Here is an 18,253-nt window from a genome sequence, read left to right as displayed (position 1 = left end):
TAAACATATTTTTTAATTATATTTTGACAAGAATTCTGCTAAATGTATGAGGCATCTAGGTTGGTGGTCACAAAATCTTACAAATGCAACGCTATTTCTTAATTTGAGTATTTTTAAAATGCCGTTTTACATATGCGTTATTTAAGTTCTTAATTGTATATTTATGCCACACTACGCATGGTAATGTGTGCGCATTATTTCTCTCGTCATATTTTGCTTGAATGCGGGATATTTTCCAAAGTTTATTTTAAAAATAAATAAATAAAATTAAGAATAAAAAAGTGTTTTAAAAAAAATGTCTAAATTTGTCATGTATTAAACTATAGGGTATGAACGAAGCTTCAGGAAAATCTTATGAAGAGGAACTATGTGAAGGAACTTCTTCTCAAGGGTTGATTTACATAGGAGATTCCATTGGGGCCCATTTCCATGTACCGCCCAGTTGGTTAACTGCAAAAGAATTGACTATTGTAAGTTCCCATTATAGTAAATTCCATAAGTTTGTGGCGTAACTACCACTACAAATATTAAACATCAATTCACTGGTATATAAGACATGCTAACTTGATTCAATCACGAGGTAACTCTTCATAGAAGAAGGTGGGCATTGTCTAAACATCTTTCCCCACATTGGTGACCTTTGGACATAATATGAATACGCCTACCTTGGCAAAAACGCCCACTAAGATTCGAACACGCCTACTTCGATGGATGGACCACATTGAATAGTTGACTTGCTACTCGTGACTGCGACATTGTCCTCCTCACGCTGTTGTTACTCAGTCTCGATCACACAACGTATTCACTCGACTGCTAAAGGCAACACAGGGGCGACCACGACCGTGAACTTCATACAGCTCTCACAATCAGCACTCAAAAAGTATGGTGATCTTAATACAGCTGTCCCGGCTTCTCACAAAACAGCAATGAATCAACTAGTGGTATCCGTTCATCGAATTCTATCGCAGCTATAATTCTGGTGGGGGATTACTGTTATGTATCTACTATTACAAAAATATAATTTAAATTTACTAGTATAAAAGACATGTTAACTCGATTCTATGTAGTGGTACCTTTTCACAGATGAAGGTTGACATTGTCGATAACTGCTATCACCACAAGTTCTCCATTTTATAAGTATGTTTAAAACATAAGAGAAAAGAATGCAGATTTAATTCAAATATTTCAGTACTACGATAGAAAAACAACAACTTCAAACGAAAAAAAGAAATGGCTGTTCTATAACATTTATAATTTACAATCACTTTATGAGATATATTGTATTTCCATAGGGAGAATTCGCTCTTTAACACGCTGTTTTTTAAAATGATGCTTTTTTGGTAATAATATGTTATTTTCATAACTTATTTGAGTTTGCAACAGTTACTCATGACAGTTAGGTCAAGTTTATAACTATAGATTACCTATAGCCAACATTTTCTGTGCTTGTTCTAAAAGTTCTGTCAAAATGAAAATTGTTGTAGCTTTTTATTTTAATAATTAAAAACTTACTACAATGCTGCGTTATTTGTGCTCATAAAAATTTGCAAGAACTGAGAACGACAGTGATTTTTATCTAGGTGGGAAAATATCGCCAAATTGGCGATTTATAATGAAGTTTTATAACTTTTGAAATATTTAAGTAATTTGTCCGTTCTAAAGCCCAGATAATTCTCCACGGCAAGATAATATGTTTAGTTGAAAATTAGAGTTTTGCTTAAAGGTATTTAAACGGTGTTTTTTTTCTTCCCTTGGTGAAAGAGATACGAAAAACCAAGGATTTGGAGAAAAGAAAGGATTTTATGATCGCCAAGTCATCTCCTTTTCTTTCATTCTTGGCCACAAACTGCTCTATCATATGGCATGTTGAATGACGTAATTTTAATATCCTTACAACCTGTGCACAAAACTCCATTGTGCATTTAAGTAAAATACTATCTATTTGATCAAGCCATGACACTCTTTTAAAAATACAAAAAATATGCAATATTTGTACTTTTATTTTGAAGAAAATGCCGTCTTGATAACGTTCTTCTTTAAAAAAAATATTAGCCAAATTTTAGTGAAATGACTTATGTTTATTGTACTATTAATAACCACCCTATCAAAAAACATCTTTAAAAAATTTGCTTACCAATGTAAGTTTTAAAAATTAAGAGATTTTAAAATTTGGACATCAAGGTGCGATTTTACGTTCGCTTTCATGCTAGTTAGAAATTTCGCAAATTTTTAAAAACTGTGAAATAAAATAGTATATTAAATTGCAAGAAAAATATTTTACATTGTTTATTAAAGGAAAACGAAAAGCTCGTTTTATTCGAATTAAAAAGTGTTTCTGGTGTACAACAACACATGGTCTAATGTTCTGTAAATTAACATTGTCTGTTTTTAAACTTATGGTTAATAATGTATCTTAAATTAAATTTTTAATTATTTCACTTTAATTGACTATTTTTTTTCGCATTGAAATAGGAAATCTTAAAGAACTTCAGTTTTGTACTTGGAAATGAGTTGGACTGGCCACAAACATCTTTTCCAACAGGTAGTTAACAATTTATTTGAGTTCTTAGTAAGACAAAATAATGAATTAGCTATTTGACTAGCACTACTTTACTTTATGTAACAATTAGTCCTTCACTTGCTTATTCATAGCAACATACCATTTTCAATTTAAAAAATTTTTTAAATCACTTAGATCAATTTCGAATAAGTTAAGCTTATCCCTATAATTTAAAAAATGAAGTTTGTAGCAACAGTATAATACGATGATAGTAAAACAATACAAAATTTATATATTTACTCTTATTACAAAAGAATAAGAACATTTGGAATTTTTTTTAACACAGAATTCCTTCCTTCACAGAATTTTTGGAATATTTTGTATTGAATATTTTTGAATATCCTAATATTTTATAATATGCTCACATCGAAAACAGCAGTGAAACCTACAGGAAAGATCACCTCTATTTACAACCATTTTTGGGAGGTACGGAATTTTTTTCCATAGACTTTATGTCGAAGAAAACCTTTATGAAACCTTTCATCATAACCTCTCCCAGCGACTCGACAAACCTCAAACAAAAAATGCGGAATAGCTCAAATAAGGAAACACGAAAAAATATCTAAACAAAACAGATTACTAAAACAAATAAGTAGATTAAAATTTATTAAAAATACTTGTGGGGGGGGGTTCTTATTTAGAGAGCTCGTTTTGGCGATCGCTGAAAAAGATCTACAACCTCATGTTGTAGTCAGAATGCACAAAAGGTGATGCTATGAATGATTTATTTTTTTAAGAGTTGAAAGTTAAATTATGAAAAAAAGGTTCTTTTTGAAAAAAAAACTAAGCATCTCAAAAAAAAAAAAAAACTTCTCATTTTTCAAAGCTAACTATTTTTTTAAAAATATAAATCAAAAAGCAAACTAAACTATAATTGTTCATTTGTTTAAAATAGTAGGGGAGAGGGGGGTCAATTGTAACATTTTTTCCTTAACTATTTTTAACTGACAAAAATTCCAATATATTATTAGTATTAATTGACAGACGAGTAAAGTAGACTATCCTCTACTAGAAAAAAAAATAAATACCTTATTTTAAATGTTATTATATCAGTTATTAAGAGTTTTTGACAGTCGTGCACTTGTTACAATTGTCCCCACTTACGGGGTCAATTGTAACAGTTCATAAATTCAACTAAAACATAGTTAATTATACATATTATCATAGTTGTGATATATTTTTTTATTGATCAAAATAGTAATGATATTTTAGGAGTCAAAATAATGATGAGCAGAGACCTAAAGGGTTAAACTTTAAGGGGTTAAAATTTTTAACTTATGCTGTGAAAGGTGACAAATGAAATAATGCACATGCAACATAATATAAATGATATAGGAAACTATTGGTGGTTCTTAAAGAGTTTAGTAATGGTTTGTAAACATAAAATTATTTATTTTCAGCTGTTACAATCGTCCCTTTACTTATTGTTACAATTGTCCCCAAGACGCCATTTCAGCTTCATTTGTTAAAAACAATGCTAGTTAATTAACAAAACTAATCTTTTTTTTTTCAAAATGTTAATTAAGGTGTCCACTTACATATTCGGTTAATAATTTTTATTTGTTTAAACAAAATTACTTTGTTACAATATAATATTCTAATACCAAAAAAAGTACTTACGTAGCGTGAAAATATGTTTTGTGATGTAACTCTTTCAAAAGTTCATAAAAATGGTTGCCAGCAGGGGTGTACATGTAGATTTATTAAATACACCTTCTTCGCCACCTAGGAACCAAATCTAGAACCCGACACTCGAAATATTTGCTCTGTTACAATCGTACCTTGTTACAATTGACCCCACTCTCCCCTACTATCATTCATAATTGGTAAATTTGTTTTGTTTTTTCCCCCTCATAAATATATGAGTAGAGATTATTTTTATTGGCGCTAAATTTTAATCATTGATCCAGTTTTCATGACGCCAACACAAGATTTCCGCACCAAGGAAATGACATTGACCAAAGTTAAAATCGTTAAAAAAAAATATCATGTTCCTTCAATATCATTTTGAAGTCAAAGAAGGTAATGGAACAGAGGATGGTCGCTTCCAAAAGGTTTCACTGTATATTAAACTCAATAATGCTCGCAATTCCCGCTCTGATTGTAAAACATTAACAGTTTTAATAGGAAAAAAAAAAGATTCATGTCCACTGTGATGCAATATATTAAATCACAAAAGACTCCGATGCTTTTCAGATTTGAAATCAACGAATTGGACTTAATATAACCTCGGGTGCTAACTTATAAAAGAAAATAGCCACTTAATTTAAATATTAATGTAAAATATCATTCCTGGTATAATAGTACTTTTTACATCATTGCGATAGGCCGGGATAGCCTGGTCGGTAGGGCGCTGGGCCCATGTCCGAGAGTTCGAACCCCGCCGGCTGAAGACTACCGTGTAGTAAAGTGACTAATGCACGGTAAATCTGTCGAGTCGCAAAAGTCCTCCATGTTCCCCTAACAAATCAATACCTCTGGGGGTACTGGATTGGAGATCGATCATTCTCTGATTCAGGTCAAAATTACGATCTGTGGATGAATGTATGAATGGGATCGCCCTATAAACGGGTGTGACGTATGGTGTGGCAGATGTCGAATTCTTGGCCATAGATAGCGCCACTGGAAAACAAGAACAATTGCACCCCCTCTGCCTAAACAGGCATACGTAAACAACAACATCATTTCGATATAAAAAGTCGAACTTTAATGTGTTAAGTTCGCAGTTCCTAACTTTTTTAGTTGTGGTGTTTTACCAATTTTGTAAAAAAAAAAAGTTTAATTTATAAATTACTAAATACACAAGTAAAAAATTATGATAAACTATTGTACACAAATGCCCTCAAAATTTATTTTGGATTAGACCCTCGAACAGTATCCACGTCCCCAGTACCTCGCGGCCCGAGACTCACTTGTGGGTCGAGACCTTATGATTCCAGACCACTTGTCATTTATCAAATCATTTCGGCCTCAGGCGAAAAAAATGGAGTGGACATAATCATAAACGCAATGGTTTTTTATCTCTTTCAAACAAGAATAAATCTATCAATCAAATTATTTATACGTGCAAACTTATGAAACATATTATTGAATTGATTGTAGAATTTAAGTAAGAAATGATAAACATCAGTGCAAAAGAATAACCTATTTTCGATTATTAAGAGTTTCTTTCTGTAATAGCTAGTAACAATACAAATATCTCTTTTGCAGGTTATCAGAACGTATCTTGGCCAATACTGAATGGGGAAACAGATTCTGTGTACTGGCGAATGCGAAATAGGAACCTATGCAATCATCGAGACTTCCAAAACATTTGTTTTAACGGTATAAGTCTTTGCCTTTAATAAAAACATTTATTTCATAACCTGAATACAACACGCTAAATATATTGTTTATTGAAAGAAAAAAAATCGTTTACATCATGTTCTAAAAGAAATTTTATTTCCGAAAATAATTTAATGTAATAAATAAGTTAATTTAATAAAAGATTTAATTAAAAAATATTTTAAGCATTTTTAATTAGTTTCGGATATTTAAGAGGCTTGCTTCAATAGTATATTTTATTTGAAAATGTTTACCTTCTGAGGTACAAAAGGCGAAAAAAAAATTTTTTTTTCTCCCTAAAACTAATTACTTTTAACTATAGGGGAGAGTCGGGTAGCCCCACCCACTTAAGGAGTATTGCTTATATTTCTGTATAATATTGAGTAATATTTTTGTATGTTTCTATTGTTTTATCATCTAATTAAATAATGCAAAAAGAACAAACCAAAAAAGAATAGTTTAAGTTAAAAAAAATAGAAATTTAAAAAAACATGTTTTTCAGCTCTTTTCAAAATGTGTCGGGTAGCCCCGCCCAATTACAAAAATTATGTTTTTTTTACTGTTTTTTCAGGTGTAAATGAAAATGACCAACGTATTGACAATAGATGAACCTCATTTATCATTTTTATCACAAAATTATTTTATTTATTACATATTTATATACTTTTAGTGAATTCTATCATTTAATAACAACAATATTTGTTGTTAAAAATGCATATAACATTCAAATTTAAAGCAATAAAATAACAATCTTTGCAACCGTACATTTATCGACGAAATAATTTTGGGCGGTGATATCCGACATCCATGTGAAACTTCTTTCTTTGTGCAAATTAAACTTAAGACTACATACTTTAATGCTGAATGTAGAGAAAAAATTATTTTTTTAGTATTAAAATGAAGTTTAATAGAAACATTCAACAAATTTTTCTTAATTTCATGACTACTGTATTCAACATATTTTCAAAACTATTGTTTACCATGTTACCAGCTGCATAAATACTTGAAGCTTTGAAAACATTTTTTTTAATATAACAATTAATGTCTGATGGCCCATTGACTTGAAAAATTTTTTTATACATATGAAATTGACAGTGGGCGGGGATACTTGACACTCCCCTACTTTTTTTTCCGGATTGTGGTGGAAATTTCATGAGCAGCAAAAAGAAAGAAAATAGAGCTGGAATTATCTTACTATAAATATAATGAATATTTTAAAAATACACACTGCTATAATGTAAACTTTTTGTTTAGGGGCAACTTCAACAACTATGCTGTCATATTTGCAAAGGTAGGTCAATAATATTTTTATTTCAAGAAAACATTCAGAGCGTTTCATGACCCTTAAGTTATATTCAGAGACTAAGTGACAAAAACCTACACATTATAAGTAACAGATTAATATTTAAGAGGGAAATTTATAAAAATTGCTAAAATCCGACGAAACATTATGTAAGTCGAAGTTAAAACCATCAAAATTGATTTATTTTCCGAAGGAAACTGAAGACGATATTCCTAGCGAAAGCTGCATTTAAATTTTATCCGGCATCTGCTTTGAACTGATTTGATTACTAATCAATACTGAGGAAAATCGGACAGTAAACATCAAAACCTGTTTGATTGCCATTAGAAACACCGATAAAGTTTTAACAGGTAAACTGTTTTTTGTGTTTATCATTCCACCTTCCCATTTGAGATTGAAGAGATTTCGATAACTGTTGCTCAAATATTAGTTTGTGGGCTCTAATGCGTATAATATTTTAGACACATTAGGGCGGCAGTAAACGTTTTTCCACTTCATTTTCGACAAGTTTAAAATATATATATATAAAGGACGGTGAATACGAAACACTTTGTATATATTAGCCAAATTATTAAACAAAAAATAAACACCTTTTAAGTACTTTTTAAGCATTCAAAAAATATTTTCAAGCACTAACTAGTCAACTGACAAAGAACTCTATTCTTGAGTATATTAGCCATAAAAATTATTATAATAAATTATTATAAAAAGATCGAGAGATTTTTCAGTTCGATTTGAGAGGGTGGAAAATAAAGCCTAAAATTGAGAATATCGTGCCAAAATGCAGCAGAGTTGCACATGAGAGTGCTACAACCTCAGCTCAGTCGACGCTGCGGACTCGCAAGTATTTCATCAAACATGTAAAATGATTGGCGCTTTCATACGCTACGGATCGACGGTAGGCCGATATTCATTGTGTTTGAATGAATTGTGAAAACGTTGAATAGAACAATGTTAAAAGCACGCTTTCGCATAATATATGGCGAAAATCGACATGGTAAAGAAAAAATATATAGTTTTCGAAAAGGTAAATTAAACACTTTTTAAAAACACTCGAGGAAAAAAGCACCTTTAAGGGCTTTGAAAAAATGAAAATCGAAAATAAGCAAATTTAAGCACTTTTTAAAAACGCAAAGCACCGTGTATATATAACACAAATATGATATTGAATGCTAGAAGAGTAAAAATATTTCTAATGAGTACTTTGTATTTTTATTTTTTTTCAGTATCGCTAGAAATCCCTCATCGGATAAACCAGCTGTAGTGTTTTATGGAATGATGGGAAATGATGTTTGCAATAGGTAAGGAATGCATAAATCTCATTTGAAAAATATCAGGTATTTGAAATCTTACATCGCCAGTTTATTATAGTTTTTAATCATACTGGCTTCATATAAAAATTAATTCAGAATTTTCTATAAAAGTACTGAATGGAATATAAATTTTTTTTTTACACTCTACAATTGAAGTGTGCCTACAAATTAGTATGATAAAGTTTTGAAATTTAATTGGATTAAAATGAATAATTTTTCAAAAAAAAAAAAAAAAAAAAAAAAAAAAAAAAAAAAGACATTTCTTTCAGCTTTTTCGAAAGTTATTGTAAAGTTAAAAGCTTTATTTGGGTAAGTTTTTCCCTTTAAACCTTTAAACAGATTGCAAACATAAATTTAAAAAAAAAAAAATCAACGACGTAAAGTTTAAAAACTAAAACTCTAATAAAAACAATCTTAAAATTTGCACCATCAAAAAGAAAAGCTGAGGAAAACTACATCCATCTTAACAAAAGATAGAACATCATCAATGCTGAAGATATTTTTGTAGAAACACATACATAATCTTTCTAAAATATATAACTTTTTCAGTAATTTTATTTCATCTTCTTCAATATTATTAACACGAAGAAAAACTTATACCTTACAACAGAATAATCGGTCTTGTTTCATGCCGATACATTGTTTACTCTCTATATTTATGAAATTTAGAGGCTTAAACAGAACGTCACATAAGTAAAGATAAGAATTAAAACTTATAGCAGCATTTGATAACCGTTTTTCCCAGTTAGCGAAATATGATAAAATGAAATATTGTTCATACCTTTTCCGACATAAAAAGTTCCAGAAAATTTACTTAATGAGTTATAGTACCTCAATAAAATTAAAAAAAATTTATGTCCACGTCAAAAATCGATTCCCCCCCCCCTCCCTTAATCGGAGAAATCATAATAATCGGATAAAATATTCCTATTTAAGTTACAAGTGCTTTTGAATTCACGAATGCTTTTGAATTCATAAAATAAACCTAGATTTCACAAAACCCAAGAGACCATTAAAATAAGCTAAAAAATGGATCTTTGGAGTCGTAACTAAAAATTGAATAGTTAAATTCCTGGATGGGGTAAGTTCTTCTGACATATATCCTCACACTGTGGCTTTCATCAAATAAACATCTCGGGTTTCTTAGCAAGGAAAGGAAACAGTATTCTTCAAATAAGTGATAATCTCATACTTTTTCATACTGCAAGAGAGACCAGTAGAAAATTCAGTTGGAAAAACTTTTTCTAGCGATGTTATTAAAAGGATAATAAAAAATGTGCACATTAAATAGGTTTTGGACATTCCTAGTAAGAAATTAGTTGCTGCCTACTAGCCACGATTGTCTATTATAACATCTGCATCTGATAAACATCATTCTAAACCCAATTTGAACATTTTAGAATATATGAAATGGGTGCTTTTGACGCGAATCGTTACTTTACTCTTGATGCTGTCTTTTAAGAGGATAGACACACATTAGATTCTATAGACTACATTCTAGATTGACTTGGCACCATTTGTGTATTGTTATTATTAACTTTTTATGTTTTTCCCTTGATTTTTTCAAAGTTGCCTTTGTAATCAGCCATTAAAAATAAAAAAAGTTCTTATGATATTTAATTTAATGACATAATCTGGCTTTATTCCCCTCGCAGGTGGATGAGCTCTTTGGAAGACCTTACTACCCCTGAAAAGTTTAGATCTAACGTCATCGCAACGCTGGATAAATTAGTAAGTATATATATATTTCCATTTTAAACCCCCCAAGTGAAAGCAGATTATCTGTCTTCATAAGGTGAATGGCGGAAATCCATAAAGATATAGCACCTCGCATTAAATGCTCTCTGACGCAAATTAATTTAACGAAAAATAAATAGATCGTTTTATTTAAAATGAAATAAAAATCGCATTTACTAAAACTGCTTAAAAATGGCGAAATACGATTTATAAGGCCACCTAGTTTCTTGAGGCTAGGTGATCACCTTCAGCTGAAAAACATGGCACACTCTAAGCGGACGGACGAGTTTGGACTCTATGTTCGCACGCAACATACCTCAATGGACAACTAATCAAATTTTCATTTTGTGACATAGCTAAGTTGACTCTTAACCGAACTAAAAGCCAAAACGTAAATATTTTCCTCGTGATGCTGCGTCATCATTGCTCTCTCTATATATACATAAATTATATTTATATATATGTGTGTGGGGTGAATAGTTTTGATCTTGGCATAAGTCAGAGTGAGTAAACCAATCAACACCTTCATTCCTCCATTGCACCCCCCATTAGAAATGTGCTCTCCCTTGTTACCATAGCAGCAAACAGCCCTAGACTGTTAGTCTGGAGGAGTTCTTCACAAAGCAGCACAATACCTCTTTCCTTGCTTCAGAGATCACTTTACTTATGAGGTTAACATAAACATTCAAACCCAAACAGTTAACCCTTTGCACTCCGAGTACTTTTAAATGTTGTTTGATCTAATAACAGCACTATAGCATACACAATATCAGTAGGGAACCGATTATCCGGAACGATCGGGACCATTCGGATTCCGGATAACTGATTTTTCCGGTTTTCTGAATCGCTACAAAAAGCCGTTTTTTTATTGTTAAACCCAACTAAAAAATAAAATTTTTTGGAAATAATCTTAAAAAGAAGAAAAAACGATCAAGTAATACACTAATGATTATTTCCAAAATGATGGTAAGGTGAACATCTTTCAAAAAAGAAAGAAAAATCCTAAAATCTTATAAGGAAATTTTTTTTTTTTTTTTTTTAAATGGCGGGAAAATTTATCGAATTTTGTTCCGGTTTTTTGGTTTTCCGGTTTTCTGATTTCCGGATAAAGGGTTCTGTACTGTATTATAAAATTCTTAAAATAATGTGATTACTAATTATTAAGGTATAAAATTTCTTAATTTCAAAGTGGTGACTGTTGATTGTGCCTCCGTGTGGACATCGGAGTGCAAAGGGTTACATTCGTGGACCTGGTATGAATATCTTACCATTTTATGCAGGCATAAATGGCAAGCACCACACATCTATCCGTTTGATTCACAGGGATATTAATTCTAGTACTCATTCTGTTTCTTTTTTTCTTCACGTTAGTTAAAGAATATGAGATAATAAAATAATTGTTTTGCACAGAACTCCATATTACCATCAAACAGCCACGTAATGCTGATTGGCTTAGTGAATGGAAGTTTCATTTACAACACAATGGGAGACAAGATACACCCCATTGGTAAATACCACAATGATGTCAAGTACTCAGATATGTATGAATGGTTCAACTGCATGAGGATAGGACCTTGCTATGGATGGATGAACAAGAACGAAACTATCAGGCAAGCCACTACTCAGGTAAACACTTTATTTCATTTCATGATGCCCTTATTAAAAAATAAAAAATGTATTAATATTAATAAGGGCATCATATTAATAAATAAATTTATTATTATAAAATTTTTTATAATTAATTAATATTATATAATATTATTTATTATTAATTAATAATAAAATTTAATACAGGATGTGTAGCCAAATCTTTCAACAAAAAATAAGTACCTTTTAAGTACTTTTCAAGGACTAAAAAAACATTTTTAAGCACTATATACATTAACAAAATGCAAAATAATTTTCAAAGACTAGATGATCATGAGAAAATAACTAGTTTCTGATAAAGAATTCTTTTCTTGATTATATTAGCCGTTATAAAATGATCAAAAGATTTTTCGGTTCGATATCAGAGGGTGGAAAATGAAGCCAGAAATTGAGAATATCTTGCAAAATATAGCAGAGTTGCACAAGAGAAGGCAATCTCATCGAAACCAGCTCAGTAGACGCACATACGAACTCGCAAAGTATTTCATCAAACATGCAAAATGATTGGGACTTTCATACGCTATGGACCGACTATACGCCGAAATGAATTGTGAAAACATTGAATAGAACAATGTGAAAAGCACGCTTTTGCATAATATGTGGCGGAAATAGACATGGTAAAGAAAAAAATCTCACTTTTTGAAAAGGGAAAATTAAGCAATTTTTAAAAATACCCCATGAAAAAAGCACCTTTAAGCGCTTTTAAATAACGAAAATCAAAAATAAGCACCTTTAAGCACTTTTTAAAAAAGCTACGCACCATGATAGAGGGAGCAAATTTATTTGCTATTTCAACAGCCTTTAGCTAAATAAGTGAATTCATTAGCCTTATAGGTTAATTGTCAAATAAACTAGTTTAAAATTAATTGAGTCGCTCCTTTGCTCTTATTGATCTCAATAGTGATTGGCCATAACTGAAAAACACTTTTTTCTCCTTTTTTAACTTAACTATTAACTTGACACCCCTAGTGTGCATAAATGTTTTACTACATTTTTTTAAAAGATTCTCAAAATATATATTGATTACAGTCATTACGGAACACCCTACAAATACGAAATATTTACATAATAACCTTAACATGGGTTCAGAAGTTTGCAAGTGTTTAATCAATCATAGATTTAGTGAGTTCTAAAAAAATAGAACCAATTAAAATTAAACTTTATGGTCCCTACATACTCCTATTTTTATGAATTGAAATATTTTTAATTATGTCCATCATTTGCTCTCTCGAGCATGAGCAGTCTTGCAGTCCAATATAACAAAGAAATATCTTCTGGGGCGGAAAGCATCTTGAAACTAGAAGAATTACGGGCCTCCTGGAGGGCAGAGCAGTTACATAGATGCCCGCCATTCATATGGGCCCTATTTGCACATAGAGTACAGTTAGAAGAGTCAGAAAGACCAACATGGCGCAAGTGCGCCTGTAAATAATCATGCCCCGTCAACAATCGGAAAGATGAAACACCAATAGCTCTAGGGAGATTGTTCGGAAGACAGGATGCCAGAAGGCTCTCCCAAAGTTTTCCAGAAACTTGCTCTCTGTTGGAAGAAACCCGCAGACTTCGAAGCTTTAGTTTCACAATTTGTTTAACATTTCTCAAAGTTATTAAAGAGGAAAGAGATCGGGCAAGAATACTAGCTGAATCCACCGGACTCTTAAAAGATAGTATCGCCCTAAGACAAAAACAGGCTCTCTTGTAAAAGAGCATCATAAACTCGAAACGAACTTGTTTTAATCAATTCCTTCATGGTTTAGACTACCGAAAGGATGGTAAGAAGGTTTTTAAATTTATTTCAACCTTGAATGAATTGAAATATAAAAATTACAGCATTCTAAAATAATACTAATTGAAACAATGTATAGTTTGTTTCTCATTTTATTCATTCTTGGCTTTAAATGCATAAATTAAAGTCTATGTATTTTTATACTTAGAGATCTGTTGAATTGACAGAAGTTCTTAAAGATATTGCAGCAACAAAGAAGTATGACAACTTCAAAATTCATTTTCTCAGAAATCCAATGGTACAAGGTAAAAAAAAAAATTTTCCCCTTCAAAATACAACTATCTAGTTAAATATTGAATGATTTTGTTTTTTATTATTTTATTCTAAAATAACTGATTACTCAAGTATGAAATTATAATTGAAAAAATATACTCATTTATTAAATTCTATGTTTTTAGATGTTAATTCTACGTTTTACATGTTTTTATATGTTAATTACATTCTTTTATTGCAGTGATAGAGCAGTGGGAAAAAGAAGGACACGAACTGTGGAAATTTTTAGAGCCAGTAGACAGTCTTCATCCCGTGCAGGTAAAAATATAACAAATAAAAATTGGCAGGTGACAAAGTAAAGTATGCACTATAAACATATATAAATATTTTCATACAAATGATGTCAATACAGTTGAATTAAATCAGTCATGATAGATTATGGAAACAGGTAGAATTAGTTCATAGTTATATGATTGGGATGAGCTCATGAGCAGCTTTATTGTCCTTGATTACGATCACTGAACATTTCGGCGTCTACGATATTTACTTTTACTAATTAAAAAAAAAAACTACGAGAACTAATAAAAAAAATGTATTCATAATTCATTGCTACTACTGAAAAAAAAAAACAATTAGTTGTATTCTATATTATAAAGAGCTTATTGAACTTTCATTTTTTTGTACTTTTCTGAGTACACTAAATTAAAAATAAATACAGTAAGACCTCGATTATCCGAGCAAATTGGGACCGCTAGTACCTCGGATATCGGAAATCTCGGTTAATAGGAACCATGTATAAAAAACCTTCCGTGCTTGCGAATTTAACTACTTTTAAAGTAAAAAACAATAGAACGTTTTTTAAATGATAAAAATAAACATATATGAACTTATGTTTCACAGCTAAAAAGACTTAAAAAGGAAATCAACTCTAGTAGTAAATTTCAAAAAGTAAAATGGAATTTTTTTTAACTATACTTAGTTAAATATCGAAAAATAACACAAATCTCAAGAACATATTGTATTTTTAAAATTTACATGATTAAACTTACAAGTCACTTGACCACTGTTTAACAAAGCATTCATGGATGTTGTCTTCTCAGGGTGTAATATTTCATGGAAGTTGAGTGCTTTTGTAGGGAATAAGTGCCTGTAACACGGACAACGAACTTATATGTGTATAATTTCTTCCAAGCTCATTTTGGAGAGGAGAAAAAAAAATTTGACTACGTTATTGCCTCGGTTAACAGAAACCTTGGTTAATCGAGGTTCTACTGTACTAAATAACATAAAGAGTATAAACATAAAGTAGTAAATAACATAAATAGTTTTGTCATTAATCTTCCAAACATTATAGTGCTTATTAAAAATTTAAATTTTTATTTTTAATGTAATATATTTTCTTGAACAGAACTAAATATATTATCTTTAACAGGAAGTTCTACCGCTGATTACACAAGCTATGTGGAATGAAATTGCTACTAATTATCCAGAAGTTCTAGGTCAGATAAATCCAAACAATCATGTGATACAATCTGTTTTTGGAGACCAGGGTGGACACTAACAGCTAATGTGTCAATCTCATTTGTAAAATATCGACTTCAGTCATTACTTGGATAAAAAGACTCATCTCTTTCAATCAACATGCATTTTAAACTCGTACATCAATATTTATTTCACACATCTTTTCATGAAGATACTCATAAAACTTTGTATTTTTGAGAAGAAAAAAAATGTATTAATTTACAGAGTACCAATAAAGAGATTTTTATTGAACTTGGAAATTTTTTATGTTTATTACAGGGTGCGTAGCCAAATCCTTCATAAAAAAATAAGCACCTTTTAAGTACTTTTTAAGCACTCAAAAATATTTTTAAACCCTATATACATTAACAAAATGCAAAATAATTTTCAAAGACTACATAATCATGATAAAATAACTAGTTTCTGACAAAGAACTCTTTTCTTGATCATATTAGCCGTTACAAAATGATCGAGAGATTTTTCGGTTCTATATGAGAGGGTGGCAAAATGCAGCAGAGTTGCACATGAAAGTGCAATAATCTCACCGAACCCAGCTCAGTAGACGCATGTATGCACATATTTAATCAAACTTGTAAAATGATTGGCGCTTTCATGCGCTATGGGCAGTACGCCGAAATGAGTTGTGAAAACGTTGAATAGAATAATGTGGAAAGCATAATACGTGGCGAAAATCAACATGGTAACGAAAAAAAATCCCATTTTTGAAAAGGGAAAATTAAGTACTTTTTTAAGACACCCAATGAAAAAAAGCACCTTTAAGGTCTTTTAAATAACGAAAATCGAAAATAAACACCTTTAAGCACTTTTTATAAACGCTATGCACCATGTCTAAGTATTGAATCAAAACTATGGAAATAGAAAAAAGCTTCATCTGAATGAATTTGCAATAAATAGAGGAAATAAAAAAAACAATATTGAGAAAGGACTTTCAAAGCTACTGAAAGTGAAAACTTTTTTTTTGTTGTTACCTTCCCTTTAAACTTAATTTCTACATTTCTTTAAGGTATCCTAACTGGGAAAAAACTGTCAATTTTGATGAAAGTTAAATTTTTTTTAAAACTATTATTACTATCTATGTTTGATCTTTAGTTCACTAATTTTCCAAAACCCTTTAAATTTTAGTTCTACAATTTTAAGAAATGGAGTTATGCTTGTTTTATCATAAACAGACAAAATTGAAACCTGAAGTAAAAAATTGTCAATTTTGATGAAAGTTAATTTTTTAAAACTATTATTACGATCTATGTTTGAACTTTAGTTCACTAATTTTCCAAAATTCTTTAAATTTTAGTTCTACAATTTTAAGAAATGAAGTTATGCTTGTTTTATCATAAACAGACAAAACTGAAACCTGAAATAAAAAATTTTCAATTTTGATGAAAGTTAATTTTTTAAAACTATTATTACGATCTATGTTTGAACTTTAGTTCACTAATTTTCCAAAACCCTTTAAATTTTAGTTCTACAATTTTAAGAAATGAAGTTATGCTTGTTTTATCATATGCTAACAGACAAAACTGAAACCTGAAATAAACTGCAGTAATGAAACTATTATGTTATGCTTTAAGTATTTTAATCTTCTTTATTTGAAAAAAAAAATAATATTTTAATACAAACACAATTAATTTTTAGAAATTAAGTTTTGAATAATTTTTTTTTTGCTCTCAGAATTTTCTTGCATTTTATATGATTTTTCTGAAAAACGTTAAATTGGAGAAGGTTTCTTAACACGAAATTATTACTAAATTCTTTGAAACTTTGTATGTAGATTTTGTATAATGTTAGCTATGGTTGAACTAAAAGCTAAAGTCTAAGTGTGAATTTTCCCACTTTAAGTAAGAATGTTCAGAATTTTTCTTTCAAAAATCAATATTGAACTATATTTAGTTTTTATTTCATTGTATATTGGAAATTGATAATTTTAGTTCAAAATAGTTTTAACACATTAATAACCACATTATTGATCTAGAAAAAAATTGACATTTATGCATTAAAATTTGTTGAAGAGTTGTTAGCGTGACATGGAAAATTTTCAAATTTTACTTTGCAGTTTTAGGACCCCTGCTGACAAAAAACAACAGTAAAATTGTAATCATGGCTGTTTCAAAAACGAATTGTTTTGAACCCTGTCGGGTACCTTAAAAAGTTTACTTCAGATATTAGAAAAATTCTCTAGTTCCTGTACATTAAACTCTTAAAAAAATAGAAAAAATAAAAACAATTCGACATAGAGCATTTACGGAAAACCACTAAATTAACTAACAACTATTTAACATTGTATAATTATTGAAGAATCAAACTGGTGTAAAAAAACATGAATTTTGATTCAAATTTTTTAAAACATGCACAAAAATAAAGCGACATGTTTCAGAAAAAATTTTTTTTCTCATTAGTGTAGAATAGGAATTCTCCTAGCTAAGAATATGATAAAAATAAACTAAAGAATAGGTGAATAAATGGGAGGAAAAATTTGCAACCAGGGAAAGAAGGATGAGAAGAGAATCAACAACTAAAATAGGAAGAAAGAGAAAAAAAGAGAATGAAGGAAAAATAAGAATAAAATACCCCCAAAAAATTTTTCCAAACCAAAGTTGATTTTTCCTATAGTAATATTGTCCTTGTTCATAAAAAAAAAGGTTTAGAATCGCAGTTAGTTACTAATGAAATTAATTTTAACATCTTGAAACCTGAAACAAGCCAAAACAATAAGCCAAAACAATAATATACTTTCAATGAAAATTGTAATTCTGAACTTAATTTTTACAAAATTTATGAACTAAAACACTGAAACTGTAAAACCTGATTCTCTATTTTTATCTACTGCTTGA

General features: G+C 30.0%; 1 protein-coding gene across 1 annotated transcript in view; it reads left to right on the top strand.

Annotated features, from left to right (window-relative positions):
* LOC107441857 (acyloxyacyl hydrolase) overlaps positions 1–15,656 on the top strand; it is a 32,733-nt gene extending 17,077 nt beyond the window's left edge. The window contains exons 9-18 of the mRNA XM_087169328.1: positions 327–470; positions 2,473–2,542; positions 5,771–5,884; positions 7,139–7,175; positions 8,414–8,488; positions 10,156–10,231; positions 11,648–11,863; positions 13,819–13,915; positions 14,125–14,201; positions 15,316–15,656. Coding sequence (XP_087025454.1) covers positions 327–470; positions 2,473–2,542; positions 5,771–5,884; positions 7,139–7,175; positions 8,414–8,488; positions 10,156–10,231; positions 11,648–11,863; positions 13,819–13,915; positions 14,125–14,201; positions 15,316–15,444 — 1,035 coding nt within the window. The 3' untranslated portion in view covers positions 15,445–15,656. The remainder of the gene's footprint in view (positions 1–326; positions 471–2,472; positions 2,543–5,770; positions 5,885–7,138; positions 7,176–8,413; positions 8,489–10,155; positions 10,232–11,647; positions 11,864–13,818; positions 13,916–14,124; positions 14,202–15,315) is intronic.
* Positions 15,657–18,253: the final 2,597 nt, after the last annotated feature.

The sequence above is a fragment of the Parasteatoda tepidariorum genome, chromosome 1, assembly GCF_982258835.1.
Source record: "Parasteatoda tepidariorum strain Cologne lab strain chromosome 1, Ptep-v5.0, whole genome shotgun sequence".
NCBI classification, from domain to species: Eukaryota; Metazoa; Arthropoda; class Arachnida; order Araneae; family Theridiidae; genus Parasteatoda; species Parasteatoda tepidariorum.
The sequence above is the reverse complement of the archived record's forward strand: the minus strand, read 5'-3'. Positions and strand labels throughout refer to the sequence as shown.